This window comes from Corvus moneduloides, chromosome 2 (genome assembly GCF_009650955.1).
Source record: "Corvus moneduloides isolate bCorMon1 chromosome 2, bCorMon1.pri, whole genome shotgun sequence".
Lineage (NCBI taxonomy): Eukaryota > Metazoa > Chordata > Aves > Passeriformes > Corvidae > Corvus > Corvus moneduloides.
In genome coordinates this window covers 43,606,627-43,623,455 of record NC_045477.1, presented here as the reverse complement: position 1 = coordinate 43,623,455, position 16,829 = coordinate 43,606,627, and the positions used below count along the sequence as shown (strand labels likewise).

The window sequence follows — 16,829 nt, the reverse complement described above, 5'->3', positions numbered from 1 at the left end:
CGCGTCAGGCGGCGAGCGGGGCGGGGGAGGAGGGAGGAGGAGGAGGGGGAACGGGCTCCAAACAACACGTGATCCCCGCGGAGCAGCGAGGGAGCCGGGGGAGGGGAGAGCGGGGCGGGCGGCCGAGGCAGAGGAGGGCAGCAGGCACCGCGGTTGCTGCCGCCGCCTCTTTAAAGGCTCCCGGCGCGGCGCGGCGCGACACCCGCGCTCCCGGCCCGGCGCGGAGAGCCGCGGAGCGAGGGAGCGCCGCGGTCTGCGCCGGCCCCGGCGCGGCGGCTCCGCCGCTGCCTCTCGCTCGCCCAGGGGCACCCGCGGCCATGCGAGGCGGCCGCCCCCGCGCCCGCCCAGCTCGGCGCTGCCCGCCGCGGCTGCCCGCCGCCCCGCGCTGAGCCCGCCGCCGCCCCGCGCCGAGCCCGCGGCACCATGTCCCGCCGCAAGATCTCGTCAGAGTCCTTCAGCTCGCTGGGCTCGGACTGCCCGGAGACGAGCCCCGAGGAGGAAGGCGAGTGTCCCCTGTCCCGCCTTTGCTGGAACGGCAGCCGCAGCCCCCCCGGCCCCACCGACATCCCCTTCGCCGCCGCCGCCGCGGCCAGCTCCGGGGCGCGCCGCGCTCCGCGCCGCCGGCGGGTCAACCTGGACTCGCTGGGCGAGAGCATCCGCCGCCTGACGGCCCCCGCGGTGAGTGCCCCGCGCCCGGCCTCGGCCCCCGCCCGCGCCCGGCGGAGCCCCGCGGCTGCCTCGTGGGGTCGGGTCCCTGTCGGGGAGGAGGCGGCGGTGCCCGTGCCCCCCTCCCAGGTGGTCCCGCGGGGCCGCTGGAGCCCGCTGCCTCTGCGTGCCCGCGCCGGCTGCTGGCTGCCGGCTGCCAGCCCCGCAAACCTGCGGGAGTACGGCTCCCGGCAGCCCGGTGCTGGAAATCGGGTCGGGAGTCACGCTTAGGCGCAGCTGCCACTTTGGCTGGGTTTACAATTTCTGCCGAGTCCCTTTCTGAATGAAAACAAAGTCATAAAGTGCTTATCGCTAGTGCTGGCAATATTTTTTTTTTTAATATATAAAAAGTTACATCTGTATGATGGGTGGCGTGCACACTGTGCCTTCAACATCGAGAGGAGATGAACTTCGTACATTTGTAGGGCTTCTCTGTACTGTATAGCATAAAACAAAGTTCCGGCTATGTGTTGGGAAATATTTCAGCAACAGATTTCCCTGTGTCTCCTGGATGCACAGACATTCCTGACAGATCAGTTTCTTTAAAGTGGTCTTTGAAATCCACGACTTAATGTTGTCCGGATAGCTACACCTGTAGTTGAGAGTCAGTGACCTATTGTCTGTATGCTGTTAAAATCAGGAGTGAATTCGGGTAAAGCCCATGATATACGCTAGTATAATTATGTAAGTCTGAAATCAGTGTCTCGGGAGTTCTCACAGATTAGTGTAAAATAGAAGGTTTTTCTCCAGCCTTTCTGTTAGGATTGTGCTGTGCTCCTATACATACATCTGTGATCATCACTAAAATTTCCTCCTAAAGTTTCAGCTGCAACTGAATGCTTGTTTGGTCTCTGAGATACTTTAATGTATTAAGGCATAAAACATTACTTGCAACAAGTAGTCTTAATCTGCAGGACAGCTGTATCTGCTATTGTGGCATCAGATCATCTTCTTTCATATTGTTAGACAGCTCTGGAAATTCCTTACGAGTCTCATCACCATCAGCTCTCAGGTTGCATTGGTTTTAATATACTCTTTTCTTTTTGGAATTTAAGTGCTGGACAGGAGTAGACAAGCTGTTTAATGGGAGAAGTTAGTACATTAAATAGCTAATAGTCATCCAGTTGCAGTTAAGACTTTTCTTTCCCATTGATTTTTTCCCTCTCCACTGGGAATGTGGTCTTGTAATACTGATATTAATAGATGATATTTCGGGTGACCTGTCTTGTTTTAGTATATTAAAAAAAAACCCCAGCTATTTAATTTGATAGTAATGCAATTGTATAATTAGAGCATGTGTTACCGAAAATATTTGAAGTATTCAGAAGTAGTTCAGTGCAGTATTTTGAGATAACCTTAGTATTTGTTTTCCAAGCTTTGACTGTTACCTCCTGTATTATGTTGCTGTAGAAGAGAATTACAGTTTTACAGATAAGTTGTTGAATTCATTTTCGAAATAAACACATTCCTTGAATTAAGACGAGTAAAACTCTGATAGATCCAAGTCCTCTTTCCTCCCTGCTCTCAGAGAAATTTTGTTTAAGAATGCAAAAATTTAATCTAATTTGGTTTTGATGTCCCAAACATCGTGGTTTCCCTGGGAGGTAATTATAGCAACCCTCATTGCTAAAAAAATAGGTTATTTTAAAATTTTAATGTGATACACATTACTTAAAATTTCCTCTTTTATCTTGGCATCGCAACTACAGCTTCACTCCCATCTTACACATTTTGGCATAAATTAATGTCATTAAGTCAAAGAAGGCTTGTTGTCCTAGTCCTGGTTTAAGAAAAGAACCAGGCCACCTGCCTTTTTATTTTTAACTCAGAGAAACCACTGTTCAGATGCTTTGTTATTTGGTGCTTTATTACTGAGTTCTGTGACACTGAGTATATGCCTTCATGCAACAAGTCAAGTTGCCATATGTCTAACACTTTGGATCTGATTATTTTTTCACATCTACTGATATAAATCAGGAATAACTTTAATTAGAAGTAAAAACCCCCACTTTGCCTATAAAATTGATTTAATAGGACTCGTACATGTTGTTGGTTAAATTAGAAGGCAAGTCTGAAAGGAGCACTGACAGATGTTCTTTTTAAAGAAAAAGCTCTAATAGTTTTTTATAGATGTAGATAGATCTTTATTCCATAATACTATAGATAGGGATCTCTGTTAAGTATATAAACATATTTATGTACATACAAATGTATATGCTATATATCTAGCCTGCAAGGTCTAATGTTTTCTCTTCAAACATGAATGCAGCAGTTATTTGTCCTCATCCCAACTTTCAAAGTTGAAGGATGCTATAGGTTTCTGATGTTTATACTTAGCTGTAGTTTTTTGTGCTTTCCTTCACCAATGACTAGGCTTGAAGTACGCAATAAAATATTATTTTGTGTTTTCATGGACGAAAATTCTGTGTGTGTATTTAATACTACTGTACCATGCAGAGAGTTCTCAATGGTAGAAGAAGCTACTGAGAGCTGCTCTGGGCATGTGGAGAGCCTTGAATAGAGCAGGAAGGAGCATCCAAAGGGCAAAAGAGGGGTGGACACCCAAGAGGGATGTCCATAGGGCAGAGCAGCAAGAAGGCTGTGCAAACAGGCTGTGTCTTATGAGTGGTAGTGCAAGAATGTATTTGAAATGTATCTTCTAAGCAATGTGTTCATGAGTACAGCTGTACTGTCAATTGTCAGAGATGCTATAGAATGAAATGCAGAAATGAAGTATTTGAGATATATTACACTAAAATACGGCTAAAATAAGTTACTGAATTTTTTATCACTTGAAATCTTGGTCTCAATTTTAGCTGAGTGTGACTTTGCACAAACATTACTTTTTGTGGGACTGGGGGAAAATACTAAAAAGTGAACCTTGCTGTGTTGCAGCATTGAATCCACCCTATTCTCCTTGTTCCCAGACAACAGCTTCTAGCGCTTCCCAGCACACATGATTTTCCAACTTTTCTCTTATATTGGTTATTGGAGATTTTTTCCTGCAGTAGTTATACTAGAGGAGGTAGGGACCTGATCCTCAATCAGCATGGGTTCATTTTATGTTCCTGTGAGTTTGTAAATGTTTTCCCGACATGCCTGGATGGGTGAAGGATTGCTACTGTTCACCTGGAACATGCTCACTGCAAACCCTCTCTTTTTTGAGAGCTGGAACTAGGAGGATTATAGAGCTCCCGTCCCACCAAAACAGCTGTGTATTTTGGGGAAAAGTGTGTGGCGATGAGACCTCCATCCATATCCCACCGCTGGCATTCATGAGTAGGCTGTGCTGGGGAAGGTTAGGGAAGCAGAGTGCACCAGGCAGGGAGGCAGAGCAGCAACAATGTGAGGAGAGGCAGCTCTTTTGTCACAGCCGTACTCAGCAAACTGTGCAAGTACTGAGCATCTCATCAAGTTGCTGCCCTGCTGCCTCCTCAGTACCAGTCTGCTGTGTAGCCAAGTGCACTGACATCAGGAGGGTGGAGGCACGGCCTGTAGGGTCGGGGGGCCGTGCTCAGCACCTGAGTGTGAAGTGATGGTTGGTGGGACCAAACTCAGCTGCCCAGTGCCATAAACCCCAGGCTTTGCACACAGCTCTTGTGACTCCTTCGGCTCATGAGATCCTGGCAACAGTTCTCCCTGCATATTGCCCCATGACTGTCTCTGCCCTCTCACAGCCTTTGATCCCTGTGATGTTCCCACAAAGCTGAGTAATTGTGAAGGCAGTTCCTATCCATTCTAACATGTTCCTAAATCATGTTCCTGACAGAACACAGATGTCCCTCTATCCTCTTCATCTGAACCGCTGTCAAATGGTCTTTGGTTATGCACTCTGATCAGAGAAATCTGGAGCCAGATCCAGCTGCTCTCAAAACAAACAGTTGCCCTTGTCACCGGGCTCAGCTCAGTTTATTGGAGATAAATAATAAAATGTTGGGAACTTAATGGGGACATTGATTTATGACCTTGTTTTTAAGAAATAACTTGGTAATTATATGCACATCACAAGCAAATTTAATGATACATTCTCCTTTTGATTCCAGCTTTGTTATTGTGTTCCAGTTCAAAGGATGAATTTTACACCCACAAAGCCATAAATTTTGATGAATTATAAGTAGAGAACATGATACTATATGCTATATGTTATCAAAGTAATATTTTCTGCCCTTAAGAGCTCTGCTATATGGGAATGGTGTCCTAGCACCAGTTGACATAGCTTGATTCTAAAAGTGCAATTTAGTATGTTACTGAATTCTAGTTCCTTGCAGCAATTTTCACATTTGCTCCAGTTCTGTCTTGACTTGTGTCCAATACCAGGCTGAAAATAGAATCAAAATCAGAAAAACATAATTTGTCACTGATTTGAAAAGTCAAATACTCTGCTCCCATCTAAGAGGCACAGAGTATCCCTGAAGGAGCTGAAAGTGACTGGGCGTGCATTCAGAGGAGATTGTGTACCCCAAAGCACTGCGCTGATCTTTCTGGAACACAAGTTACAGCATTAATCTGACTAACTTCCATTTGATTTTATTCTCTGAATGGCCGATGTAACGTATTGCTTATAAAATTGTTACGTGAAAATCAATTATGTTGTACTTTTCTGTTCATTTAGAATGATTTCTGCTATTCTTTAAAGGCCCAGTTGAAAACACATTAAAGTAAGAACACTTTTTTCCTGTTTAATTCGGGAAGTTGCTACTGGCTGCCACCAAATAGTTTGAATTTAAGAACTGTCTTTTTGAATACAGCCCTTTCCCTGACAGTGGGAGAAAAGTGAACATAAAGGAAGTCATTTATGTTAGTGTGTAGGCTATTACTTATGTCACAGAACTAGTGTAACTTCAAATTGCTTAATTGCAAGTGAATCCTCCAGTGAGCGGAGGTGGGGTTTTGGCACAGAAGTAGCAGTGTAGCAGCTTATATCAAACGTGACTCCATTATAAACCTCTACCACTTAGTCTCCATGAATACTACTCCTTTTACTAGCTTTTTACTTCTGTTCCTTTAACAAGTTGCTGCCACTAGCAGGAGAGGTAGCCAATTGATTTTTCTGTGAGATTTTGGAAAAAATTTGCGCCAGTATTCTGAGCTCGTAATAACTTACATTAACACACTGAGTATAGCTAAGCTCTGCTGTTGTAGAAATGACTTCTGCCTGTCCTTCTGAATGAAATAAGGTAATGTCAAGTGATACCCGTATCAGTGCTGTGAGGAGCTTATTCACTTAGTAGCTCAAGCTGGATGAGCTTTACATGAGTAACATCCTTCTCAAGAATGTGGGTGTGAAGCATGAAAATGGTGAAGAAAGGCACATTCTATGAGAAACTTCTAATTCCTAATTTCAGCAGGCAAACAGAATTTTTTTTTTTGAAAGTATAATAAACCCAGACTTTTGCTGAGTATCTTTCAACTTAACAGAGACAAAAGTCATTTATACAGAAGGTCACACAAGCAGTCTGTAGTCAATCAATCTGTTATTTCATAGCCTGAAATAGAGCTGTGATGTCTTAAACAGGAACATTCTGGAAAATGTCATCAATATGAGCATCACAGTGGATTTTGGTTGTTTGTCTTGTTCAGTAGTTTAACATCTGATGCAAAGAAAATTCAGCCTCAGCAAATAAAATATTAAAAAAATTATCTGTACCGGAGGGCCTGCAGCATTATATTGACCTTGATGAAATTTTATTGAGTGTGAATTTGAGTATTTGACATCTAATGCTTAGACCAATCATAGTAGTACTGGCTTTCTTAATGTTTGTGCAGTTCCCAGCAGAATCTTAACTTCCCTGCAGTGCTTGGAGAAAAAGTGTTTTGGAAACATTCATACGTTGCAGACATGTTTGCTGCCTGGAAGCAGCGAGCATATCCCTGCTGGGGAATAGGCTTGCCCACGGGCAGATCTGACCCACTGGCTGACAGAGCAGAGCGTGGCAGCACCAGTGGTAATCCCACAAAATTGATCTAAATTGCCTTGCATTTCTCTGCCTCTCCCCTGGCCAAAGTGTGCAGGTGCAAATAGAGGAAGATGTAAGGGAGACGAGAATGTCATGATCATTAATATATGCCCTTCGGAAGCAGTGAGCCCTCATGGCTACATCAAAATGAGCATCCATGTCCTTCATTTGAAACTGTTTGAGCAGAGCCAGTTACCACCTCACAGCAGTTGGTTGTACTCTGATAAAATGCATAATGTTAATACAGAGGAAAGCCTCTTTCTTTCTATCTCTTGTGCTAATGTTAAAGGCTGCTATGAAGTGCTTTGAGTAAAAGAAATTGTTTTGTCTTGTATCCATATTCTCTCTACATGTGTCTGTTTGCCAACTCTCAAACTAAGTTTCAAAATTAAGACGAAAAACATCTGTGGTTTCTCCATAGGTTTTGAAGGGATGAATACCTATGCAGAGTTGCATATGAAATTAGGTCCAGTTACACTGGGGAGATTGGTTCTTCTTCTATCTCAGCAGAAAAAATTCCCTGAAAAGGACTGACATATAAAGCTTTTCATTTCCTATCAGTCAGCTGGAGTAGCACTGATGATTTTATGTAGTAGATACCAGTTGCATTAAAAGATGAACAGGTAGCATCAGCAATAGATCATCTATTATATTCTTACCTACTGAACACGTTCTCTCTGCAGCACAGAACAGATCTTCTGTTTGTTCCAGACCAGGCCGAAATTCAGAGATTAACAAAGTGATCCCAGCTGGTGTTATAAGGGATAGCACCCTGAGATATTTACCCTTCACTGTCAAGGAGTTAGACTAGATGATCTAATAGGCAATTTCCATCCATAATGTCTGTGATTCTTCTAGCTGAAAAGCAGCTGGGGATGCAGAACTTATAATTTCTGATTATTATTCAGCTCTGCTTTATTTCTTCACAGTGTTTGCATTGTTGCCACAAAATAGTATTGGGTAAAATTCTTAATCTCAATGTTATTTATTAAGTTAAGGCACAAGTATTTCTCTGTGAAGAGGACCCCAGTTTGTATGAACTGAGGAGCAGAATGGTCTCAGGTTTATCTGCAAGTGGAACTGAGCTGAGGTGCTGCACCCTTGCATGGTCCCATCTGGATCATCATGAGCTGTTGCAGGCTGCTTTGCCTCCAGCTGTCAGTCGTCCTGCCCTGGATCCCCAAACAGTCCACTCCTGGGGATTATGCATCTTCCTCTCTTGAAACCAAATCTGCTGCTAGTTGTGGAGGTCTGCAAGCAGGGGGTGCTTTCATCTAAAGTACAAACATCTGGAATTGGGAAGTTGGTCTTCATAAAGAAAATATATTTTTATCTCATATAGAAGCAGTTAATAAATGAGTGCACCTTAAAATGTCCAGAAGCTAGAGAGCAAAACTATGTTTTTTCCTGATTGTATTATCAAAAGCACTATTAAACCCCTAAAGATTATTTATTTTTTAAAGTTTCAGATGATTGCTTATGTTGTAACTCTGCTTCTGCATTTCTGATTTCTGTCTGTTCCCTTTCATTCTATTCTTCAGCTATTGGGAATGGGACAGGGAGGGATGCTGGCTGTGCAGGACCTGCTAGGGGATCTTCCTCCTTTCTGCATCATCAGAACATTGCTGGTTGCCAAAGGAGCCTTCTTTTTCAGTTCTGCTTTTCCCTAGCTGCAGCAATTTCAATGCTTATCTCTCCACTCCTGGCACTTCGGAATGTTGATAAATGTTTGTCTTCAGCTGGAGCCTTGATTCTTTGTTTACAACCTCTTTAATTCAATATTTTGGTGACCAGAAGGACAGGGAGAGAACAGTTTTTCTCTGCTTACATGATCATGGGGTATTAAATATTAAATATTAAAAATACCCAGACTGAAAATGACTGTTTTGCCATTTGTCTTCTTTCAGATGGGCCAGATGCACACCTGCTTGTGTATGCTTAGAGATCTGCAATCACCTAAGCACAAAGACTTGACTAAAATTGCTTTTGAAATATGAAAAAAGAAATGTTATTCATTAATGAATGATCACCAGCAGTGAAGCTGGCAATTAAAGCCTTACACATCTGCTGAGTTTGTGATTGAACACTTGAAATTTGAAGCATTTGAAACTTTCAGCATCACAGTGCTGATTTGGCTGAGGTCCGCAGCCTCTCCCGCGTTCAGTGGTGCGGATTCCTTTAGGAAGGGCTTTGCAACTCCCCAGGACACAGCAGTGTGGAGGAGTTCCCTGACCTGACGGACATACTTGAAGAAATTCTGATAGAAGCAAAGTGGTTTCTAGCTGATCCTGTTATGCTCTTCAGTGCTTCAACTTCTACGTTTAAAATTTTAAGCACTCAAGTTTTTAACAGCATGACTGCTGGAACCCTTTGGAAGCTCAGCTAGGAGCCACTTAGCTTTTCCAAGGAAAAATCTTTGAAACTTTGTTAGGGTTAAGAAGGAACTGTCTGTGTACCTGGCTGCTCTCTTGGCAGTGTTCTATACAGCCCCTTTCTTTCCTAATTCTGTCTAGGTATCTTAGGATGCAGAAGGAATGGGATGGAGAATTTGAAACTGCATTTATGTAAATTTAGACTGAGTCATCTGGTATACTGTGTGCAGTTCTGTCACCTCAGTGTGGGGTTTGTCTGTCCTTACTTAAACACTCTAAGATGTCGAAGTCTAAAGCAATCACTCAATGTCTCTTCTAGACAAAAGAAAGAAGTGGGTATTTATAAAGACTGAGTCCTCAGGCATGTATTAGATGCCAACCAGAGGATGAAATGAATCACTGTGGGTGCCTGCAGTTGGGCAGATGAGCCCTACCGTTTATTTCCACAGGTGGTGCAATCAAATGAAAGACATTTCAGAGGCAACAGAAAATGACTAGGGAATAGGCTAAAATCTCTGTCCTCCGAGAAGTTTGGAAAGTTTATGTTTGATTGCCTTAGGAAAGACATTTGTAAGAAGGGATGCAGTTAAAGTGGAAATTCTTTCCCCTTTGCCTTGAAAACCAAGGCAATGAAGCTGCAAGACGAGAAAACTGAACTCAGAAAAAGAAAAAACCCCGCAGTTTAAACTAGAAACCTTTTTCAAAAGAAGTTGTCTGAGTTTAAAAACCAGGAATATTTCAAGTTCATTTAGACAAATGTCTTCATAAAGATTTTCTCCATTTAATCATCAAAATAATTTTGAGGAACTCCTCTGTCTTCAGGACTTGAACTGGTTTTGCACTATTGGAGAGCAGGATGAGATCTAGCAGGAAGGGCACATTTCTCTAGGAGTGCATCTTGTGAACAGTGGTGGCTGGCAGAGTGACAGTGGCTGTCGTGGCAGGGCTGCCACTGCTGAGATTGCTGCCTGGTGGTGCCAAAAGCTGGGTGCTGTGGTCAGAGAGCAGTGAGGTGCCAGGGGGAAGAGCGGTACTAGATAGTGAGCAGGCTGTACACATTAGGGAGGATGAACAGATCTTTCCAGAGGCCCTGCAGAGCCAAGAACCTGAGCTCCATGTTGAAAGGAAGGGGAGAAAAATGGAGATAAGCTTTGAGAGTCAAGAGTGGGAACTCTGGAGAGGGCTGGAGGTTTGTCACTTCTGACAGCATAACTAAGACCCCTGTTCCACCTGTGATTCAGCAGGTACAGAGAAGGTAAAATGCCCTGTGAAGAGGTGGGAGAGATGATCCCCCTTGGGATGGGGCAGCAGAGCCAGCAGAGCCTCAACACTTAGAAGCTTCCAGAAGAGGAGGGTGGTAGGTATCAGAAGCTCTCTCCTGAGGAGACAGAAGCTCTCATGTGCCGGGCTGCCATGCTGTTGCAGAAGGTTTGCTGCTTGCCAAGTGCTCTCACATTAAGTGTTGCAAAGAGGCTGCCGAAGCTTGTTTGTCTCTTGGACTATGACCACTGCTGCTCATCCATGTGGGCACCAGTGATGCAGCCAGGGAAGACTCTGAGTGTGTCAGGAGTGACTACACATCTTTGAGTGCAAGGGTGAAGTGTGTGGGTACCCTGGGGTCTCCTCAATCCTGCTGGTGAAGGGGGAAGGCACATCCAGTTGGAGCAGGCACATTTAGTAGGCAGTCTGTAGCTGTGTTGGTGGTGTTGCTGGCAGGTCTGTGATTTCCATGGACATGGGATATGCTCTGAGGAGCAAGGACTGCTGAGCAAGAATCTGACAAAGTGAGCTGAGGTTTTCTCTAATTGGCTGCACAACCTTGTGGAGGGGGCTTTAAATGATGCTTATTGGGGAAGGGGGTTCATTCTCTGAAGGAAAGGGTGAGCAGAAAGATGGAAGAAGCTCTTGGGCTCACCTCATGAAAGCAGCATGTTTGGGAGCCCATCTCAAGTGCCAGTGCCCAAATGCAGGCAGCATGGGGAGCAAACAGGTGGCATTAGACATCCCCATGTTGCTACTGAGCTTGGACCTCCCGTGGGATTGCGCACATCCTTGTGTGGAATGGCTCTCAGGACAAGAGTGCTGCAGGAGTTGGACACAGGCTCTTCAGGAAGGCCAGGCTGAGAAGGTGAGAAACAGGAGCAGTACTCTATGCAAAGAGATGGCAGCTATGTGTGGGCAGTTCCCTTTGGGCAAAGCAAGGAGGCCCAGAGCATGAGAGTCAGGAGCAGAGGGCAGCTGAGCAGAGGGGGTGTGGTGGTACCTCTGCTGCACGCTGTCTGGTCAAGAAGTGAAAGCAGAGGAAGCCTTTAGACAGCTAGATGAAGCCTCAAAATAGCAAGCCTTGTTATTTATAGGGGACTTCGGCCAACTCAAAATCCACTAGAAGGGCAGTAGGTCTTAGCACAAGCAATGCAGGAGATTTTTGGAGTGTGCTGAAGACAGTGTCTTAACACAGGTGATCAGTGAGCTGACAGGGTGGGGATACTCTGCTGGAGCTATTGCTCACAAAAGAGGAGCAACTGGTTGAAGATCTGAAGGTTGAAGCATCTCTGGCTACAGTGATTCTGAGATGCTGGAGTTCCAAACACTCAGAGAAGTGGGAAAGACAAATAAGTGGAATGAATCACTACCTCATACTTCAGGAGAGCAGATTTTGGCTTCTTCATAGCTCCTTTTGTCAGGCTCCAATGGGAAACTAATCTATAGGGTAAATGGGCTCAAGAAGCTTGTTGAGCTTTATGGACTCCTTGACACCCTCCTCAAAGCACCAGAATCGCTAATTTGTTCAAATGCAAAAAAGATGTCAACAGAAATTGGAAGCAGGCATGAGAGACAATTGAGGCATGCAGGGATGGAGATAGGAAAGACTTCAAGTCATTGCAACCAGGGGAGGTACTCGATGACTAGAAAAAAGGCCAGTGTCACACCCAGCACCAAGAAGGACAAGAAGAGTCCGGGGAACTACAGACCAATCAGCCTCAATTCTTGGGGAGGTTATGGAGCAAGTCCTTTTGGAATCCTTTTAGCACAGAAAGGGATAATAAGGCAGTTATTGAGAACAGCCAGGCAAAATCTTACCTCTTTATTTCCTTCAACACTCCTTACACACATTTATGACCTTTACCAAGGATGAATTGTACCTGATCAGCCTGATTGACTTCTGTCATGAGATGACTGGCTCAGTGGATGAAGGAATGTTGTCTGCCTTGACTTTAGGAAAGTCTTTGACACGTTCTCCCATAGTGTCATTAGAACCAAACTGATGAGATACAGACTGCTTGAGTGGGTGATGGGGTGGGTGGGATATGGACTGGACCGTAGGGCTCAGATGTGGCCCTCAGAGTCACAGAGTCGAGCTAGCAACCAGTTACCTCTGCACGCCCTTCAGAGATTGATACTGGGACCAGCAGAAGACTTAACAGGATTGTCAGGGGATGGAGCGTGGGACATCTGAGGACAGGCTAGGGAAGCTGTGTCTGTTCAGATTTTCTGGAGAGACAGCTTTGGGGGTATCTTGTTGCAGTCTACAGCTAAACTGAGCAGGGTGGGTAGGGAAGATGGAGCCAGGCTTTCTACAGGGGTACACAGTGGGAGGAGGATGAGAGGCAACAAAGCTGAAAGATGGGAGTTTAAAACCAGAATTATGGAAAAAAATGATGTTATGAGGGTGTTTAGACACTGGCACAGGTTTCCCAGAGAGGTGGGATTGTCATCCTTGGAGACAGTCAAAACTTGTCTGAGGAATGACCTGAGCAACCAGTTTTAACTCAAATTTGAGCAGGACATTGGTCTAGAAGACCTCCAGAGGTTCCTTCAAACCTATATGACTCAATGATTCAGTTATATTTTACAAGTTATTCTGACACATAAGGGTTAGCCATGGCCTGATGTCTGAATTCAGAGTTATTTTAGGGAACTTGTCTATTCTCTGCCATACAAGAGGTCAGTCTGAGTATCTCCAGTGTTCCCCTATACCTTATATATCATCATGCCATCTGGAGCTCGGATGTGATCTGGTATGGCAATCATTGGATTAATTTACAGTTAGGAATAGCAATAATTTGTCTTTGATTTGTCTGTAGGCACATGAGCTGATAAGACTATTTTTCTTTGTGATGCATACAAATATTAATCATCATAATCAAAAGGAATTGTTGACATTTAATTGTTTCAGTAATACTCACTGGTTTACATTTACATTAAATCTTTTAATTTTAAGTAGCCATGAAGTTTTACAACCTCACCAGTAAATAAGTGGCACTGAGCACCTAAATGGCATTGCAGTGGAGGGAGGTGTATGGTCAAAGGCTATCTTTTACCTCCTTGAGTGGTAGAACTGTGCTTCTGGGAGATGTCATGTGTGCCATGCTACTAGGAGGTTTAGCTATTTTACCTCCATCCAGTCTTGTTACTGGATACAGAAAAGAGGTGGAAATGTTTTCCTGGTCGTTCTCTGTCTCATGGGCAATGCATTGTCAGTAGCGGAAGAAGTAACACACCAGACTGCCCTTGTAGGCAGCTGCAAACAGGTGTCATATCTCTTCTCACTGTTTTGTTTAGACATGGCCCTGGTTACAGAATTACATCTGTGGCGAAATGACATTCACCAGTGATGAAATACAGCAAACTGAGAAGGTGAGCGTAGCAGCTTTTTAACGACGCACAGCAACATGCCATAATAATTCTTGTCAGAGATGGAGAAAGACTTTGTGACTCCTTGGATCTGTTTTTGTTCTGGCTCTGAGCACATTATATCGAGCTCTGTTTATGACTCGTGTTTTAATAGTAAATCCTATTTTTGTCTGTACTTAATTTCTAAGATTTGACAGGAGTTGCTAGTGAAAAGGGGTGTGAGTTCATGGGGTTGTTTAGAATTGTCTGACAACAACTAGGCAACTGATTTAGCTTTTAGAAGAGAAAGATAACATGGGATTTTTTTTTTTTCCATTCAGACTGCAGGAGAAGGGATGTTTACCAATGAAATAAGTTCAGGACTAGGAGATCACTTGTATTGTCAAATCTTGAGGTAACCAAAATGATTTTTCCCTGGTTAAGGAGTGCAGTATGTGTGCCAGGCGTGAGAAAGACAAAGACAATTAATGGACTATTGCTCAGGTGTTCTAAGCTGCAAAACTTGAGAATACAAAAAGCTGGTTTTCTTCCTCTCTGCTGTGGTACCAAGCATTGCTGCCTTCCATATGCTTGCTGTAAAAGTACTTTGGGACAACCAGAATGGAGATTTAATTTCACAATCAAACATTTCTATTATTCCCTATTCATGTCAGTGGAGTTGCCGGTGGAGTACTAATGTTCTCTCTGTAGGGGCTGAGGGAAATGCTGTATGGAGATGGGAAATGGCAGCTCTCACTTCTCTGCTTAAAGCTATTCTGTTTTGCTTTGTTGCTGCTGTGAGAAAATACATCTTTTCTATATGTGAAGAGTGGATTTTTCTGCCTGCTGAGCACAGGAAAGCTTCTGAATCTCTGTGAGAACATCCTATGAAATATGTTTGTAGTCCATTAGGCCTGAGGACTTCAACATCTGCCATACCACTGAGAAGGGGATGGTTTTTTGATATGTGATGATTTCACTCATATGGTGCTTCCATTGCGTTTTACAAGAGAACATGCAACTTTTAAATCCTTTTGGCACAGGTAACTTAGCTCCCACAGAGAATTAAAGCGATTATCTGATATACAGTTAACAAGAAAAACCTATTTCAGGGTTTGCATCTGTGTTAATTTTTTTTTTTTCATAGGACCATAGAATAGTTTGGGTTGGAAGGACCTTTAAAGGTCATCTAGTCCAGTCTCCCTGGAATGAGCAGGGGCATCTTCAGCTAAATCAGGTTGCCCAGAGCCCCATCCAACTTGGCCTTGAATGTTTCCAGGAATGGGTCACCTACCACTTTTCTGGACAACCTGTTCCAGTGTTTCACCACCCTTGTAATATAAAACTTCTTTTTTTTATCTAGTCTAATTCTATCCTCTTCTAGTTTTAAACCATTTCCCTTGTCCTACTGCAACAGGCCTTGCTAAAAAGTTTGTCCCCCTCTTTCCTCTAAGCCCTCTTATGCTCTTGTTAAGTGCATGCATTTTTTTTAAGTTAAAAGTGTAGACGCTTATAGTTTGGTATAAGAGAAGAAACTTTTTGCAGTTGTACAAACCTAGTGTAGCCTGGTATACACTTTCTTCTTCCTGCTGTCATCAGGCCAGATGCCTCCTTCTGCAAAGGAAGGCAAGAGTACTCATGAGCAAGAGTAGGTAGAAAGCTCAGCTCTTGAACTGCTGAATCTGTAGGTCAGTAAGCAAAATTTGAGACTTTCAAAAGTGATTGTGGTTTTAGAATGAAATTCCTCTAATTAAGGGGCATTTTGACTATTACTTTCTAAACCAATTAGATGTCTATTCCAAAAGGCAGGAAAAGACCTAATATCTCTAACATTTCAATGTGTGTTGTTGTGAGTCTGATCATAATGTCCATGTGTGTTTTTGATACAGTAGGAAAGCTTATAAACCCCATTTGTGCATTGCTCTCTGACTTCTGGCACCAGATCAAAATAGACAGGTGAAGAACCTCAGATTTGATTCAAACCTAGTAATTTTGGAGGAATAATGTTTTGCCATAAGTGACTTGGAAAATTCAAGAGAAAATTACATGGATATCACATGTGCTTTATTTGCCCAAAGATCTCTCACGAATTCATTCAAAATAATAATAGCCTCAACAGCAGTAGTAGTATAGAAAATAAACATTTATATACATAAGTATTTTGTTGAACACTGTAGTAGTAGTAAGAATGCAAATAAAGGCAGTTATGCACATATGTAGTTTGGTGAACACCTATTAAAGTGAAATAGCATGGAAGTGCTTGAAGCATGTCATGATTTTCTTTTGATGAACTTGACTTTCCTGATAATTTGAAAGATGACTGAAGAGTCATAGTTTGTCAGGAAAGTAAACCAAAATAAATTGCATCTTTATAATGTTCTTTATTAGAAAATACTCTAGGGAGCATAGAGAGTTAAAAAACTCAATGCCTTTTCCTGGTCATACTTTCATCACAAAATAATAGCATTTTCTTGCAGACTATTTCAAATTAATTATTTTAAATTAGTGAGATAGTTGGTGAGTGATAGTTTTTGAGAGCTGTTTTTGAGAGTGAAGTGGCTCCTTTGTTATGTGCAACTAGCCTTATAAGCAGTATTAATTACGCCACATTGTAAAACTCTTCCTATTTAAATGGTGAAATAAGATACAAGGAATGAATAATAATATTTTGTATCTGTTGTTGCGATGGGCATATGGCAGGTAGAAGATAAAGAGGAATAAAACTGGAGAAAAATAGTGCGTTAAAGATCTGTTAATTGAACTGTGCTACAGTTCCCTAATCTCACAATTTTTTAAAATTATTCTTCCGTAGCCTCAGACCATTCGGCAAACTCTTCAAAAGACACTGCAGCATTTTGAGCATCAGGTTATTGGGTAAGTGTTAATGTGAGGTAGTGAAAGGTGCATGGTAATGTTTTGCTCTGTGCCTCCCAATTCACAGCTCTGCATGATAAGCTTTTTAATTTAATCCTAAATTTTTTCTCTCAAATTCTTAAAGATGCTTTGGAATAACCATACATAATCTGGATGTAAATGGTAAACTGCTGTTCAGTCCTGCTTCTGTACAATCCCATCAGATGATGACTGCTTAATTAACTGTAATGTTTCTTATAAAAAGAGAATAGAAAATCTTTTTCAGTCATAGAATATTAGGCTGGAAAGGGACCTCAAAGCTCATCTA

General features: G+C 43.0%; 1 protein-coding gene across 1 annotated transcript in view; it reads left to right on the top strand.

Annotated features, from left to right (window-relative positions):
• The first annotated feature begins 377 nt into the window (after positions 1-377).
• Positions 378-16,829, top strand: part of GUCY1A2 (guanylate cyclase 1 soluble subunit alpha 2) — a 159,769-nt gene continuing 143,317 nt past the window's right edge. Inside the window, exons 1-2 of the mRNA XM_032099297.1 lie at positions 378-678; positions 16,461-16,522. Of these exons, the coding sequence (XP_031955188.1) occupies positions 424-678; positions 16,461-16,522 (317 nt within the window). The 5' untranslated portion in view covers positions 378-423. The remainder of the gene's footprint in view (positions 679-16,460; positions 16,523-16,829) is intronic.